Source organism: Scyliorhinus canicula, chromosome 13 (genome assembly GCF_902713615.1).
Source record: "Scyliorhinus canicula chromosome 13, sScyCan1.1, whole genome shotgun sequence".
NCBI lineage: Eukaryota > Metazoa > Chordata > Chondrichthyes > Carcharhiniformes > Scyliorhinidae > Scyliorhinus > Scyliorhinus canicula.
Genome location: NC_052158.1, coordinates 103,175,393 through 103,190,977, shown reverse-complemented (window position 1 = coordinate 103,190,977; position 15,585 = coordinate 103,175,393). Strand labels below are relative to the sequence as shown.

The window sequence follows — 15,585 nt, the reverse complement described above, 5'->3', positions numbered from 1 at the left end:
TCTCCTCCCGAGCACGCCCCTGGTGCTCGATCCCCTCTCCGCCTCCCACAGGCCCCACACTTACCTGTTGCGCGCTGTTCATGCCGGCAGCGACCAGGTGTGGTTGCCGCCGGCGTGAACCCGTCGGGGTCGTCAGGCCGCTCGGCCCATTCGGGCCGGAGAATCGCCGGTCGCCGGGAAAAACGGCGAGCAGCGATTCTCCGAGCGGGGGTGGGAGAATCGCGGGGGGTGCCAGATCGGTCCTCCCGCGATTCTTCCACCCGGCGTGGGGAGCGGAGAATCGCGTCTGTCATGTTTACAAATTATATTAGAACAACCGTCAACAGTATATTTAAACTGTAAAACATTATTACTATTGCACAATGCCAAGTTATGATGCAATATGGTGAAATCAGCTAAACTACGATGGCTGAATATTAAGTAACTGCTGCTCCTGACAACTTGAGTATCACATTGGATTTTGATGTTCATGAATGAGAGTCTCCCCTTGAAGAATTATTTGAAACACCTGATCATCATCCTATTTGCAATTCTACCCTGTGGACGCATTGCTGCTTGAAGCGCTAGGATTTGGGCGGGCATTTCATCATGTCCTGTTATATCCATCTATTTGATTGTCGGGGAGTGGAGTAAAAAGTGTGGCGAATATAATGGTTGGAATTCAATTCACTCCAGTGGAGAAACTGTGGTCACAACTGCACAGAGAGCAACTTGACAGAAACCGTTCAGTCTTGAAATGAACCATAGAATAATAATCGCACAATTATGTCCCGCGGAATTTGTTTTAATTATGTTTGTACATTATAGAAACTCAATCCAGACACACACATAACACTGCCTGTTAAAACAATTAGAGAATGGTTGATTGTGACAAGCCAACTATTGGGCTTTTTTCTAATTAAAATAATCTGATGATGCCAAAATCCTCTTAGATTTATCTAATTACTGTACATAAAATGTAGGTTGCACCTCAGCAATTTTCATAAAATGTGGTTCTTAATTTCTGGCATTTATGAACATTTTTTATATGCTCTAAAAATCTTCCTTCATAAATACATTCATACACACTTAATGTGCATTATTTTTAACACTTTAGTAACATCACCATTTGCCTGCTTACACACCTCAGTGCTTATTTTGCTGCTATAACACTGGAAGAAATTATTTCTGTGGCATTCTGCTGATGTCCCTCATTTCCCTTTCCTGCCTGATTTGCAAGTTTATGACAGCTCATGCATTCTCCCCAGTGATTTTTCCACACCACTTTCCAAAATGCTCGAGTTTGTTTGCCTTAGTATTTCACTTTGCTAATCAATTAAGCATTTTCTGAATTCACAGGTCCTTTGTTTTTATTTATCTTGCATGCTCACTAGAATAATCTTATTCTCAACTGAGGCTTTTTGGAGTCTGAGTATCTCACTTGCATTGTTCAAGGTTTTCTTTATTTCCTTGAAGTTGGTCATCTTAAAGTTACACATATGAATATTGTTTTCAGCCATTGTTTCTTCGAAGTCATGGCAAATATAATCATGTCTGCTGACCATGGTTGAAAAAAAATGAAAATTGCTTATTGTCACGAGTAGGCTTCAACGAAGTTACTGTGAAAAGCCTCTAGTCGCCACATTCCGGCGCCTGTTCGGGGAGGCTGGTACGGGAATCGAACCGTGCTGCTGGCCTGCTTTAAAAGCCAGCGATTTAGCTGAGTGAGCTAAACCAGCCCCTATTAGGGTGGAATCTTCTCTCTATGGCAGCGAGCTTGGAGGCAGGAAGGGCATGTAATTACATAGGAAGGTGGCATTCTGGTACCCCACCACCTTCCTGGCTCTCCTGGATTTAAGTTCTGGGAAGGAAGCCCTATAGTATGGCTTCAGGCTCCACTGCCTATTAAGCTCCTTAAGTGGTCAGTCAATGATCACTTAAGGGTCTCATCCTGCCACTACTGCTGTGAGTGGGCATATCGCCATGTGTACATGACAGTTGTGCCCAGCTTGTTTCCTCCAGGGGAGTAGGGGTCAAAGGCACACTGTACCTGATCAAGGGACTTAACATCAGGAAGGAAGCACCCACTGAGAGGCACCCTTCTGCTCTTTCTGCTGTCCCTGTGTGGTGAATCACAGTAGCGTAATTCACACTGCATTACACATGTTGTACTATGTCTATGTAAGCTCGGCACACGAGCAGTTGTGCTGCTCTGCCACCAGGGGGAGATGCTCTGGGAGTGTATGGGAGTTTGTACTGGGCTCCATCCTTGGCTCCACCCACCGCTCCTCCCCCTAACCGGAAGTATAAAGGTTGATGCTGAGAGCCTGCCTGCCAGTTCATCTGGAGTTCATCTTGTCACAGGCAGGCTCTGTTGTAAGACAATTAAAACCACTGTTCACTTCTAACCACGTGTCACGTGAATTGATGGTCTCATCAATTTAATCGTCTTAAGAAACAGTAACGAATGACCATGGAATCAGCCCTCAAGCCTAATCGACTGGAACTCGACCCGCAGGATGTAGAGGCGAAATAAATCTTTTCACATTGGCTCCGATGTTTTATGGCCTACCTGGCTGAAGCAAGCACCACAGAAACGACGGAGGAGCAGAAACTCAGCCTACTGCACGCAAGGGTGAGCCATCGTATATCTACTCAGCTAAACTGTACCGGCTCATATACAGAGGCCCTGGTCCTACTCGATAGAATGTACGTGAGGCCTATCAATGAGGTCTACACGCGACACATTTTTACTACTCGCCGCCAGCGCCCTACAGAATCGCTAGAAGAATTCTTCAGAGACTTAAAAGCCTTATTCCGGGACTGTAATTATCAGGCTGTAACTGCTGCAGAACATAGAGAACTTGCTGTCCGCGATGTCTTTGTTGCAGGCCTTAGATTGAATTACATGCGCCAGCGACTGCTGGAGAAGGGGGCCCTAAATTTAGAAGATACTGTTGAACTCGCTACAACTATGGAGGTCTCATTTCATAGCCTCACCTCGTTTCCTGCCAACTCGCGACCCCGTCATGGGCCCCCGACCAGCGACTCCCTCAGGCCTGCGCCGCGCAGCCACCCAGCCACCATGCTGCCCCAGCCTGCCACTTTTGTGGCCAGCCCCAGCACCCGCGGCAGCACTGCCCGGCCCGCAACGCGACCTGCAGCAGCTGCGGGCAAAAAGGCCACTACGCCAGAGTGTGCCTGGCAAGGAAGGCCCCAGCCCCTAAACCTCCAGCGGCACAAAGCAATCGCCCTCTGCACTCGCAGGCCCGCAGGCCCCTGAACGCAGCGACCTATGTCCCAACTCCGCCTCCATCCGCCACGTGCGATCCATGGGGGCCGCCATCTTGGACGCCATCTTCCTCGCCGCCCGCCACATGCGATCCAGGGGGGTGGCCATCTTGGGCCCCATCCTCTCCACACTCAGAAAACTCGATTGAAGACTGCGACCTCAGCGGGCACTCATCGTGGGGCCATCCCAGCGCAGCCGACCGAGCCGCTGACTACCCGCAACTCAACGCAGTCACACTGGACCAATCGCGCCCAAAGCATCTCCACAACTCGATGACGACGGTCCAAATCAACGGGTACAGTACACCGTGCCTTTTCGACTCCGGGTTCACTGAGAGCTTCGTACACCCAGGTCTGGTAAGACGCTGTTCGCTCCCCGTTTTCCCTGCACGGCAAACTATCTCCCTCACTTCGGGTTCCCACTCTGTCCATATCCAAGGGCGCACCATCGCACCTCTAACAATCCAAGGCGCTAGCTACTCTAATTTCCAACTATACATCCTGCCTGAACTCTGGGCCCCACTTTTATTGGGACTCGACTTTCAATGCAATCTCAAGAGTCTCACCCTCAGCTTCGGCGGACCCCTACCACCACTCACTATCTGCAGCCTAGCAACGCTCCAAATCCCCCCCTCCTCTCTTTTCCAACCTCACTGTAAACCCGTAGCCACTCGCAGCAGGCGGTATAGCCTACAGGACAGGGTGTTCATTAGATCTGAGGTCCGGAGGCTTTTACGTGAGGGGATCATAGAGGCCAGTAACAGTCCCTGGAGAGCTCAGGTGGTGATCGTCAAGACCGGGGAAAAATTATAGTCAGACTATTAATCTGTTTACGCTCCTCGACGGGTACCCCCTCCCCAGGATTGCAGACATGGTTAATCAGATCGCCCAATATCGGCTATTTTCCACGGTGGATCTGAAGTCTGCATACCACCAGCTCCCAATCCACCTGGAGGACTGCCACTTCACAGCGTTTGAGGCCGAAGGCCGCCTCTTCCACTTCCTCCGGGTCCCCTTTGGCGTCACGAATGGGGTTTCGGTGTTCCAACGAGCAGTGGACCGAATGGTGGACCAGTGGAGGAGGTAAAAGTCATCACCAGGGATTGCCCGATCTGCGCGGAGTGTAAACCGCACTTCTACAGACCAGACAGGGCCCACCTGGTCAAGGCTTCTAGGCCCTTTGAACGCCTCGCTATCGATTTCAAAGGGCCACTCCCATCGACTAACAGGAATGTGTACTTCCTGAACATCATAGACGAGTTCTCCTGTTTTACCTTTGCTATCCCGTGCCCCAATATGAACTCCCACACAGTCATTAAGGCCCTGCATAGTATCTTCACCCTGTTTGGTTTCCCCAGCTATGTACACAGCGACCGGGGTTCGTCCTTTATGAGCGATGAGCTGCGTCAGTACCTGCTCGGCAAGGGCATCGCCTTGAGCAGGACCACCAGCTATAACCCCAGGGGGAACGGGCAGGTGGCGAGGGAGACTGCGACGGTCTGGAACACCGTCCTACTGACCCTCCGGTCCAGGAATTTCCCAATTTCCCATTGGCAAGAAGTCCTCCCAGACACGCTCCACGCTATTAGTTCCCTCTTATGTACTGCTACCAACCAGACCCCTCACGAGCGGCTCTTTATTTTTTCCAGGGGCACTACCACGGGGGTTTCGCTCCAACCCCCCCCCTACCACCGCCGAGGTACCCCTCACACTACATCCCACCCAACTCGCCCCCCACGCCCCCGCACCTACCAGTTCGCTACATTTTTTTCGCGCGCCCGCGCCAGCTAGCTCCCAGCGCCCCCAGTTGAACCAGACGGGTACGAAGCTGAGGCGGAATCGCCCCTGGAGTCCGCCATCGTACCCCAACCGACGGTGCTCATCCAGCCACCAGAAGGGGCTGCAACCCCGGTGCTCCGCCGATCACACGGACACCGGACAGACTCAATCTGTAAGCCACCACCTCCGCCGGACTTGATTTTTATACAGGGGGTGAATGTGGTGAATCATAGTAGCGTAATTCACACTGTATTACACATGTTGTACTATGTCTCTGTAAGCTCGGCACACGAGCAGTTGCGCTGCGCTGCCACTAGGGGGAGATGCTTTGGGAGTGTACGGGAGTTTGTACTGGGCTCTTGGTAGATGGGACTTGTGCCCCCGGGGTCTTGATTCCGGGGAGGGCCCACTGGTGGCCTTGGCACTGCCTGTTGGTTGGTGGTTTTGAGCCTTCATGAAAAGAGGTAGCACAGGTCACTCGCTGAGTTGGCAGCTGACAGGCGAGACCCCAATACCGCTACAAAATTCTGCCGTATCATGTGTGAATGCTTTGTTGCTGTAGGACCCGATGGGAGAGACAACAGGAATGCATATGATAGGGTAGAAATGAGCAACTGTGTATTACAGTAAACACAAATAACAAAACTATAACTCCTCTCCCTGAAGGGCCATCCTACCTGACCTGCACCTAGATCAGGTTTTTATACTGAGTAGTTAAGGGGAAAGCCCGCCCCCAATTACCAGGGAAATTCATACTCAGCTGTGTAAGGGGGGAATCGTATAGAGCACAGTCCTTGGCCCCCAAAGGGATCATACCACCTACCAGCCTGAGGGTTACTAATAGGTCACTGTTGTGCCTATTTGGATTGATAATTGGGGGCAAAAATATTTCTGGTCCTGTTCTACATGGGCACGTGGTAAAAGGTCTGAATTGATATTGACTTTGAATGATTTTCAGGCATCTGGGACAGTTGCCTAAAATGGATTGTGCTCATGAGTCATATGATAATACAGCACTGAAGAATCGCTCACCGTGCCTGTGCCAGCTGTTTGAAAGAACTACCCAATTAGTCCCACTCCCTTACACTTTACTCATAATACTGCATTCCTTTTGCCTTTAGCTATTATCTAACCCCCTTTTGAAAGTTATGACTGAATCTGCTTCCACTCTATTTTCAGGCAGTGCATTCCAGATCACAACAAACCTCTGCATTAAAAAAAATCTCTTCATCTCACCTTTGCTTCTTTTACCAATTATCTTCAATTCCCGCTTCACAGAACTCTAGAATCCTCGGACAGCCAATTTCTCGTCCTCCCCCTCCCACTTCCTGATTCCTTTCCTCTTCTCGTAGCACTTACCTGAGGGATGCTGCCAGCAAAGTAAGATATCGATAAGGAGAGTCAGGAAGTCGCAAATCTTACTGAAATGAGGTCTGATTTTGGGCTGGCCCAGACCTATTGGTTGTGAAAGGCACTGCTTGTCACTATTCTATTTTTGAAAATGCACCCAGACACACTTCTGCTTTTTGAGTCACTTACCATTACTACATCAAGATGTGAGTTATGTCCTGTGGCACCCTTAATGCACTGAGAAAGAAGTGCACTGTATTTACTAGCTTGGATGATTTGTGTGCCTTTACTCATGTGGCACAACTTCAGTTATCGAGTCAATGCAATGTAAAAATCAAACCAATGTAACATAAAGGGGAGGCGGTGGCATAGTGGCATTGTTGTTGGACTAATAATCTAAAGACCCAGAGTCATGCTTTGCGGACCCGGTTCAAATCCCATCCTGGTAGATGGTGAAATTTGAATTCAATAAACATCTGGAAATAGAAGTCTAAAAGGAAGGTGGCACAGTGGAAAAGTGGTTAGCACTGCTGCCTCACAGCTCCACGGGTTCAATTCCAGTCTCGGGTTACTGCGTGGAGTTTGCACTTTCTTCCCGTGTCTGTGTGGGTTTTCTCCGGATGCTCCGGTTCCTCCCACACTCTAAAGGTGTGCAGGTTAGGTGGATTGGCTATGCTAAATTGCCCCTTAGTGTCCAAAAGGTTAGGTGGGGTTATGGGGATGGGGTGGAGGTGTGGGCTTAAGAAAGATGCTCTTTTGAAGGGCTGGTCCAGACTCGATGGGCTGAATGGCCTCCTGGTGCACTGCAAATTCTATGATCTAGATTCACCATTTAGATTTTAAGTAGTTACATTCCAGGATTAACCATGGAGCCTGATTTGGAGTTGGTCAGTGTCTTTAATTGTACCTCAAGTGAAGCACTCTAGGATGCTTTCCTATATCATCAGCTCCAGAAAGGCTAGTTGTGCTTTGTTGCTGCAAACTGCTTCACAGAACCTCAGAAGCAGCAGTATAACTGCACTCCTGAGTAGCACCTGACGGGAGTAAGTAACTTGAGGAGGGAACATGGTACATTGCTTTTTTTTAAAATTTGAAGTATCCAATTATCTTTTTTCCAATTAAGGGGAAATTTAACCTGGCCAGTCCACCTAACCTGAACATCTTTGGGTTATGGGGGTGAAATCCACGCAGACACGGGGAGAATGTGCAAACTCCACACGGATAGTGACCAAGGGCCGGGATTAGAACCTGGGTCCTCAGTGCTGTAGGCAGCAATGCTAACCACTGTCCACGTGCCGCCCCTACATTGTACATTGCTAATGAACAAAGAGTTCTCAACCGGTTTTCTCACCAACTATAAAATATGCTATTGATGTTGATCAGCTAATTTCATTCAATTTAACTTGTTTTTTATTTTGATAATTCAGCACGCTATTATGAAGACATCATTCTGATTGTCTCTGTGTTATTTTCCAATAATTTGCAGAGCATGATGGTATTGAAAAATGTAGCAACAATGAAGGAATTTTTGATTACGCAGATAGGGCAATGCCTCGATTCATTGTGCAGTAATTAACTGGTCCAGTGAAAAGATGTGTAATGTGTCTCTACATATGTGTTACTTATTCAGCAATGAAGTGTAATTGCAAATTCACAGGTTGTAGGTAGAGTGCTGCTGAGATTAACATGTTTTTAGGGAATACATCCCAGGAATTCAAGTTCAAGAGCTGAGCAGTACTGCACAGAGCACAGTTATCCCACCTGGGCACTGAGTGCACAAGTTTGCACTTTACTGCCCTGAACTGGCATCATGTTTTTCAAGTACTATTTGCCTATTCTACACTTCACTAGATCCCAGAATAGAAGCACTGGGGGTCACTTTTGCTACCACTGTGTGTGCAGTAATCCAGCAGAGCTGAATGATCCTATCTCTGCATTAGAGTTTACCCAATTTCTCCACCAGTGACCATTGATTTAAGGGAGGTTCCACAACAAAGGGTGTGATCCACTTTGCCGGTTTACCGGTAAAGTGATGAAGATGAAAATTATTCTCACTATTTAATGTTGCTTGTGCTGAATAACACAATCAGAACATTCATTCTTAACAATTCTAACAATATTCAACTCGAATATTTTGTATTGTAATAAAGATTACCCATGACCTTGCATGTTTGCGTACAAATGATTCATTCTACGGCTTTTTGAATGTTACTTTTTGCTATCTTAATTTGAATTGTATTGTTGAATGCCCGTTCCTAAGTTTTGTTTCCCCCCACATTATTCCCCAGCCTCTCAGTAAATTTTCTATTTGATGTTCTGACATGACTCTTTCCAATCTGTGAAATTATTTTCCTGATTGCTAACAGCTCCAGTTATTTAAATTAGCTGACTAGGGTCCAATCTTTTAATGGAAATGTCTTCTGTAATAACTATTGCTCAATTCAAAGCTTGATTCAGTTGTGCAGCTAAAGGTTTCATTGTTTACGACACCAAAGAACAAAATCCCTTCAGTCCCAGAACATAGGACAGAATATTACAGCTCCCTGCCGGCTGGTTTGCAAATTCAAATTCCCAGGGTTACCTTTTTTTTCTTTATTCGTTCTTGGGATGTGGGCATCCCTGAGGGTATTTAAGAGTCAACCAGATTACTGTGGGTCTGGAGTCACATGTAGGCCAGATCATGGAAGGATGCCGGTTTTATTTCCCTCAGTAATGAAGGACAGTAATGAACCAGATGGGTTTTTACAACAATCAACAATGGTTTCATGGTCATTATTATAATTTTAATTCCATATTTTTTTATTGAATTTAGATTTCACCATCTGCCCTGGTGGGATTCGAACCCATGTCCCCAGAGCATTATCATTGGTCACTGGATTACTAGTCCAGTGACAATACCACTACCCATTGCCTACCATTGTCTTCCCGCCAGCCCCTTTCCCAAACTGTCCACAGGAAAGGATGGGAGTTGGTTGAGGCCTTGAGCAGCCTGCCTGCCCTCTCCCATATTGAGGCCTTTAAGTGGTGAATTATTGGCCATTTAAAGCCACCTTGTGCCTGGCCTCAATTTTTCGGTCAATGGGAAGTGCACAGGGGGTAAGTCCGGCAAATCACTCTGCTTGGGTCTTCGATGGAAACAGTGGTGGTCTCCAATTCTCAAACATAGAAAATCAAGAGTAAGCTGTTTGACCCTGCTCCATCATTCATTACGATCATGGCTGATCATCCAACTTAGTAACATTCCCAGTTTCCCACATATCCTCTGCTCCCTTGAGTCTCGAGTTATATCTGACTCCTTCTTGAAAACATACAATGCTTTGGCCTCAACTTCTCTCTGGGGAAGCAAATTCCACAGTCTCCCAATTCTCAAGCTGGAGGCCTGACACTAGCCTGACCAGACTTACTGGCTGCTGCATGGTGTTTGCACTGGCTATGCTCACAAACTCTGACTGTCTCAGAGGCTGGGTCCCGAGAGAGCAGGAAAACTGGTGCTCTCTGGCTTTATAGTGGTCGTGTCCTGTCTGCTGATTGGCTGCTGTGTGTCAATCACTGCCTGGCTGCACTCCATTATATACATAGATGTATATTATGACAGTCATAACAGCCCAGGTCCGCAGGTGTGGAAGTTTGGATGGTACAACTATGTAGGCGTGCTTCATTAGTAACTGAATATTATAATTACAGACATTTAGAGGCTGAACTGGCCCACTATATTCACCTGAAATAAATGAAGTTATCCAAACTATTAGCTTTAATTGGATATCAATGACTTCAGAACAAATGCATACTTGTGATTGGTATATGCAACTTACTTGGAAGATAACCAAAGGTATCATAACTGTTGCAATGTGTCACTCAGGGAGTCCGTATGCCATTTTGTGTATATAGCTCTCCGACATGCCTGAATAAACCGGTGAAAAAAGAATCTGTGCGTGTCTGGCCTCTTGCGTTGAACAAAACCAATCTTTCGGATAATTCCGCTAACAAACATTATTAACTGGATCTAGAAGCAGCCCAGATAGTAGAAGTCATACTAAGTGCATCTGTAAGTGTCAAATACTTACCTCTGAACATATTCGGCATAGTCAGAAACTAGGCTCCAATCTGTGCCATCTATTTCAGGATGGCAGTATCTCCAGTTCTGTGCAGCTACAGACCATCAACTAGAACATCCTTTTAGATAATATATGATGCCACTGTGATGGAAATTGTAAGATTGCTATATATTTTACATTCATATTTATCTGTAAATTATATGTCTGTGAATTATATATAAAAATGGATTAGATTCTTTGACTCTAGAATTTAAAAAGCATGTTAACAAAATGTACCTTATCAATAACTCAAGGTAATTTGGGCTAATGACAAAATAACTCATGTGCGAGCCTCTACATAATGCATTTTCACAGCCTTATGAGAATTAATTGAAGTCCATGTGAATTGTACTTGCTTGGTTTTAAGAATGCTCACACCCCGAGACCATGGGCAGCATTTTACAGAAACACATCCCCGTCGATGCCTACCACCCTGCACCTATTTCAGGAATGGCTGGAAATGGGATTTACACCCCTTGCTTAATAGGAAGATCTGCCTCAGAGAGCTACCGGCCAATTCGATTGGTCCCAGCAATGCAGGGGGGAGGAGGGGGGATGCAGGGCCTCAGATAGGAAGCCTGCTCTTGCCCCCATTAAGGCCACTAAGTACCACTTAAGGGCCTTTTCCCACCCAGCCTCAATTTTTAGGCTGGCAGGCAGATGACAAATCAGCGGATAAACCCGAAAACAAGAAGAGTTCAATCTCGGGTGAGAGGGGTGGAGAACACCTCCATCAGAAGCCCCCTTCTGACTGGGGCTGCCCACTCCTTAAGGCCCTGTGACCTCCAGATCTTCCATCCCTGAACCTATCCGCTGAGACCCCGATCACGCCATCTTGAACCCCTAGACCTTACCTACATACCACGCCATACTACAGTACTGATCTCACTGCAGTTCATTATTAATGAAAGCCCTGACGTAATATTCTTTGGTAGCCATGATGTGGAGATGCCGGCGTTAGACTGGGGTGAGCACAGTGAAAAGTCTTAACAACACCAGGTTAAAGTCCAATGTTCCCGTTCATCTGAGGAAGGAGCAGTGCTCCGAAAGCTAGTGATTCAAAACAAACCTGTTAGACTTTAACCTGTTGTTGTAAGACTTCTTACTGTAATCTTCTCTGGTCTTGATGCTGAAAGCTCACTGTAACTTCTTCACCTCTTCCCCAAATAATATTGAATTGAAATCTGTTCTGTTCCATTTAAAAATGTTTAAACGATGAACAAAACTTGTGTTTTCCTTTCCATTGCTTTCTTTTAAGGCAATTATCCTAACTATTACTTTTTTTAATTTAAAGGAACCTGGGAAAATCTGGACTTCGAGTATCTTGCTTAGGACTTGGTAAGTAATGATATTTAACAATATTTTGGTTTAAAATGTTGAACATTGTCGTGGCATTTTGTAAGGCAGAACTGCTGGCTACTGGTGAGTATGAGCCAGGAAATCTGATGAAAGTATTGTCTTCAACCTGCAGATTGGTCTCGTGAAGTTTAGCACCAGCAATAGAACCTCTCAAAATTATTCCTTATATGTCTTCTTCATAAACATTTCACAAGTAAATCTGAAATATATAAATGTACACTTTTAGTTTCTTACTGTTATATGTCTATCTTTTGTAAAGTGAATTTAGGTACACATTGATTTGAAAAGTGGTAACAGTATATCGGTGATGGGTCTGGAGCTGAGTGCCAGAAGCAAGCTGTATGAAGACTGTTGTTGAAGATCTGATGCAAACCTCAAATTTGCTTGGCTGCAGTAGAACAGTGCAGTCCAACATGTTAACCACGAGCCACATGGAGCTAACTGACTAATTCTTTTTTTAAATATATTTTGTTCCAAACACATACAAACAATCAACAACCAAATACCTTCAAGTTTAAATTTGTCGGTCAGCACGGTGGTGCAGTGGGTTAGCCCTGCTGCCTCACGGCGCCAAGGTCCCAGGTTCGATCCCGGCTCTGAGTCACTGTGCATGTGGAGTTTGCACATTCACCCCTTGTTTGCGTGGATTTTGCCCCCACAACCCAAAAATGTGCAGGCTAGGTAGATTGGCCATGCTAAATTGCCCCTAATTGGAAAAAATGAATTGGGTACTCTAAATTTATAAAAGAAAAAGTTTCAGTTTGTCACTATCCACCCTCCAGAAGTACACCTTTGAGAGGAATATTGGAAAGGACTGCAAAACAAATAAAAACCTCAGCAATATGTTCATTTTTACGCTCCGTCCCTTTCCCGCCAAGGAAAGCGGCAAGACATCTTCAAATTCCCTTTTACACCCTCTACTAAACTGGTCAAGTTCCACTTATGCATTGTGGCCCAGTAATGGGCCACCTGAATACCCAAACTTTACCTACCTGAATATCAAAATTTTATCTTGGCCGCCTTAATTGGCAAGGCGCCCAAATTTGCACTTTACTTCTGGGCATTCACTTCACCAGAAATACCTCACTTTTTGCCACATTCAGTTTGTACCCAGAAAAGGTACCAAACCTCCCCAGAAGGTCCATTATTTTCCCAATCCACTCCTGTGGGTTTGCAACAAATCATCGGCGTACAGTGATACCCTATGCCCCCTACCTCTTCTTTCAATGCCCTTTCACTCTCTTGACACTCGAAGCACAATAGCTAAAGCCTCATTGGCCAACGCAAACAACAGTGAGAATTCCTGACTTGTGCCCCTATGCAGCCTAAAGTATTCCGAATTCATCATATTCGCCCCTACACTTGCTGTTGGTGCGGCATACAGCAACCTAACCCATGAAATGAACGTCGGTCCAAACCAAAACCACCCCAAGATTACATACAAGTGCCTCCATTCTACCTGGTCAAAAAACCTTCTCCATGTCCATTGATATGATGACTTCCGGCGCTTCTGGCAGAGTCATTACCACATTCAACAGCCTCCCGATGTTGCTTGACAACTGCCGGCCCTTAATAAACCCCGTCCGATCCTCTGGCACACACTCCTCCAGCCTCGCCATCACCTTAACCAGCAACTTCACATCAGTATTCAGCAGGGAGATAGGCCTCTAAGCCCCACACTCTGCTGGGTCCTTATCCTTCTTTGGGATCAAAGTAATCAATACTTGCGCAAGCATGCCCCCCCCCCCCCCCCCCCCCCCCATGCCAACGAATCATTATGCCTCCCCAGGACATGGGGCGCCAGTTCTACCAAAAAATGTGACATTCTGCCAGAAAGCCATCTGGCCCCGGTGCCATCCCTGACTGCATGAACCCAACATGCTCCATTATCTCCTGCAACCGCAATGTCATCTCTAATCTCTGCCCCTTATCTTTTTCCATCTCCGGAACACCAACCCATATCGAGAATGTCTCCGCGTCTTCCGCCCGAGACTCAGATCAATACTGCCCCCAATAGAAGGCCTCGAATGTATCTAATGTTTTACGCCATCGCCACCAACCCTCCTCCCTCTCCTGCATAATCTCCCATGGAACCGCCTGCCGTTTCAACTGTTGGGCTAGCAGCCAACTAACCTTCTCCCCAAAGTCATAAAGCACCCTCTTGAGCAATGAAGCTGACTCTCCACCTTCCTTGTTGTCAAATTCCTCCTGCAGTTTCTTCCATTCTGCCAACAGCTCCCTGGTCGGGGCCACCGAGTACCGTTGATCCACTTCTACAATGGCATAAACCAACCTCTGTCTCTTCCTCTCAACTTTGTCCCTGTAGGCCTTGTAAGATGTAACCTCCGCCCAGACCACCGCTTTTAATGCCTCCCAAAACGTGGGGCAGCACGATGGCACAATGGTGAGCACTGCTGCCTCACAGCCCCAGGAACCCGGGTTCAATTCTGGCCTCAGGTGACTGTTGTGTGGAGTTTGCACTTTCTCCCCGTGCCTGCGTGGGTTTCCTCCGGGTGCTCTGGTTTCTTTCCACAGTCCAAAGATGTGCAGATTAGGTGGATTGGCCATGCTAAATTGCCCAAAAGGTTAGGTGGGGTTACTGGGTTACAGGAATAAGGTGGAGGCGTGGGCCTAAGTTGGGAGCACTTTCCAAGGGTCGGTGTAGACTCGATGAGCCAAATGGCCTCTTTCTGCAGTGTTGATTATATGAGAAACCTCTGTTCTGATTAAGCTCCACAGAGTCCTTTATCACCAAGGCCACCTACTCATGACATTTTCTATCTGCCAGGAGCACTGAATCAAACCACCACCCAGATTTCTGCACTTGGCCTTTCTTAGCCTACCAGGTCCTTCAACCGTGGATGTATCTCTTGAAGGAGGACCACATGAGCCCTCAAACTATTTAAGTGCACAAACACAGGGGACCGTTTAACCAGACCACTCAGCCCCCGCATGTTCCACGTCACAGTCCTCATTGGAGATTTCTAAATCCCCTTTCTTTAAGGTCCACAATCCCTGCCTAACTCCGATCTTCCCCTGCCACCAATCTCCCCTCTCGGCTGGACCCACCCAAAATGGCCACCCCACCATCTTCTCCAGAACCCAACCAAAACATCACCTGGTTCACCAGCACATTCCAACCCCCCCCCTCCCCTCCCCCCACTACGTAACCGCTCACCCACCCTCCCCCACGCTGCTTGTGTTTACTAAGATCTATTGTTGGTATGGGAACTCTCACCTGGAGATCTGCACAAAGGACCCACCCAAACCGCAACTCCCTTCACTCTGCTTCTCCCATCTTCTTCCTTCGAAAAGCTCCAACCCAGTGCCCCCCTAGCAGAACACCCTCCTCTTAACCCCCCCCCCCCCCCCCCCCCCTTCCCACCGCCTTGCTCCAGCACGAAAAATAATCCCATAATTCGGAACCATCCTCTCATCGATGAAAACAAAAGGTCGGCCCCAGTGTCCTAGTATATCTAATAGGGATCTAATTCCCTTCCCAGCTACAGTCTCCCATCGACTTCGCCCACCTCAAAATCCTCTCCTCCTGGAACTTGTCCATCCGGATGATCACCCCACGCGATAGCTCCCTAGCTCTTGGCCTCTGTTGTAATGAACGGTGGGCACAATCCAGCTCCAGGGCCTTATCCATGACCCCCTCCTTGACAAGCTTCGCGAACATCTTCATTACTTAGATCGTTCCCTCCATCCCCTCCGGCAGCCCGACAATTTG

At 47.1% G+C, this 15,585-nt stretch overlaps 1 protein-coding gene across 1 annotated transcript in view; it reads left to right on the top strand.

The window, feature by feature from the left end:
- Positions 1–15,585, top strand: part of kcnab1a (potassium voltage-gated channel, shaker-related subfamily, beta member 1 a) — a 319,323-nt gene that overhangs the window by 129,036 nt on the left and 174,702 nt on the right. Inside the window, exon 2 of the mRNA XM_038815181.1 lies at positions 11,788–11,831. Within this exon, the coding sequence (XP_038671109.1) occupies positions 11,788–11,831 (44 nt within the window). The remainder of the gene's footprint in view (positions 1–11,787; positions 11,832–15,585) is intronic.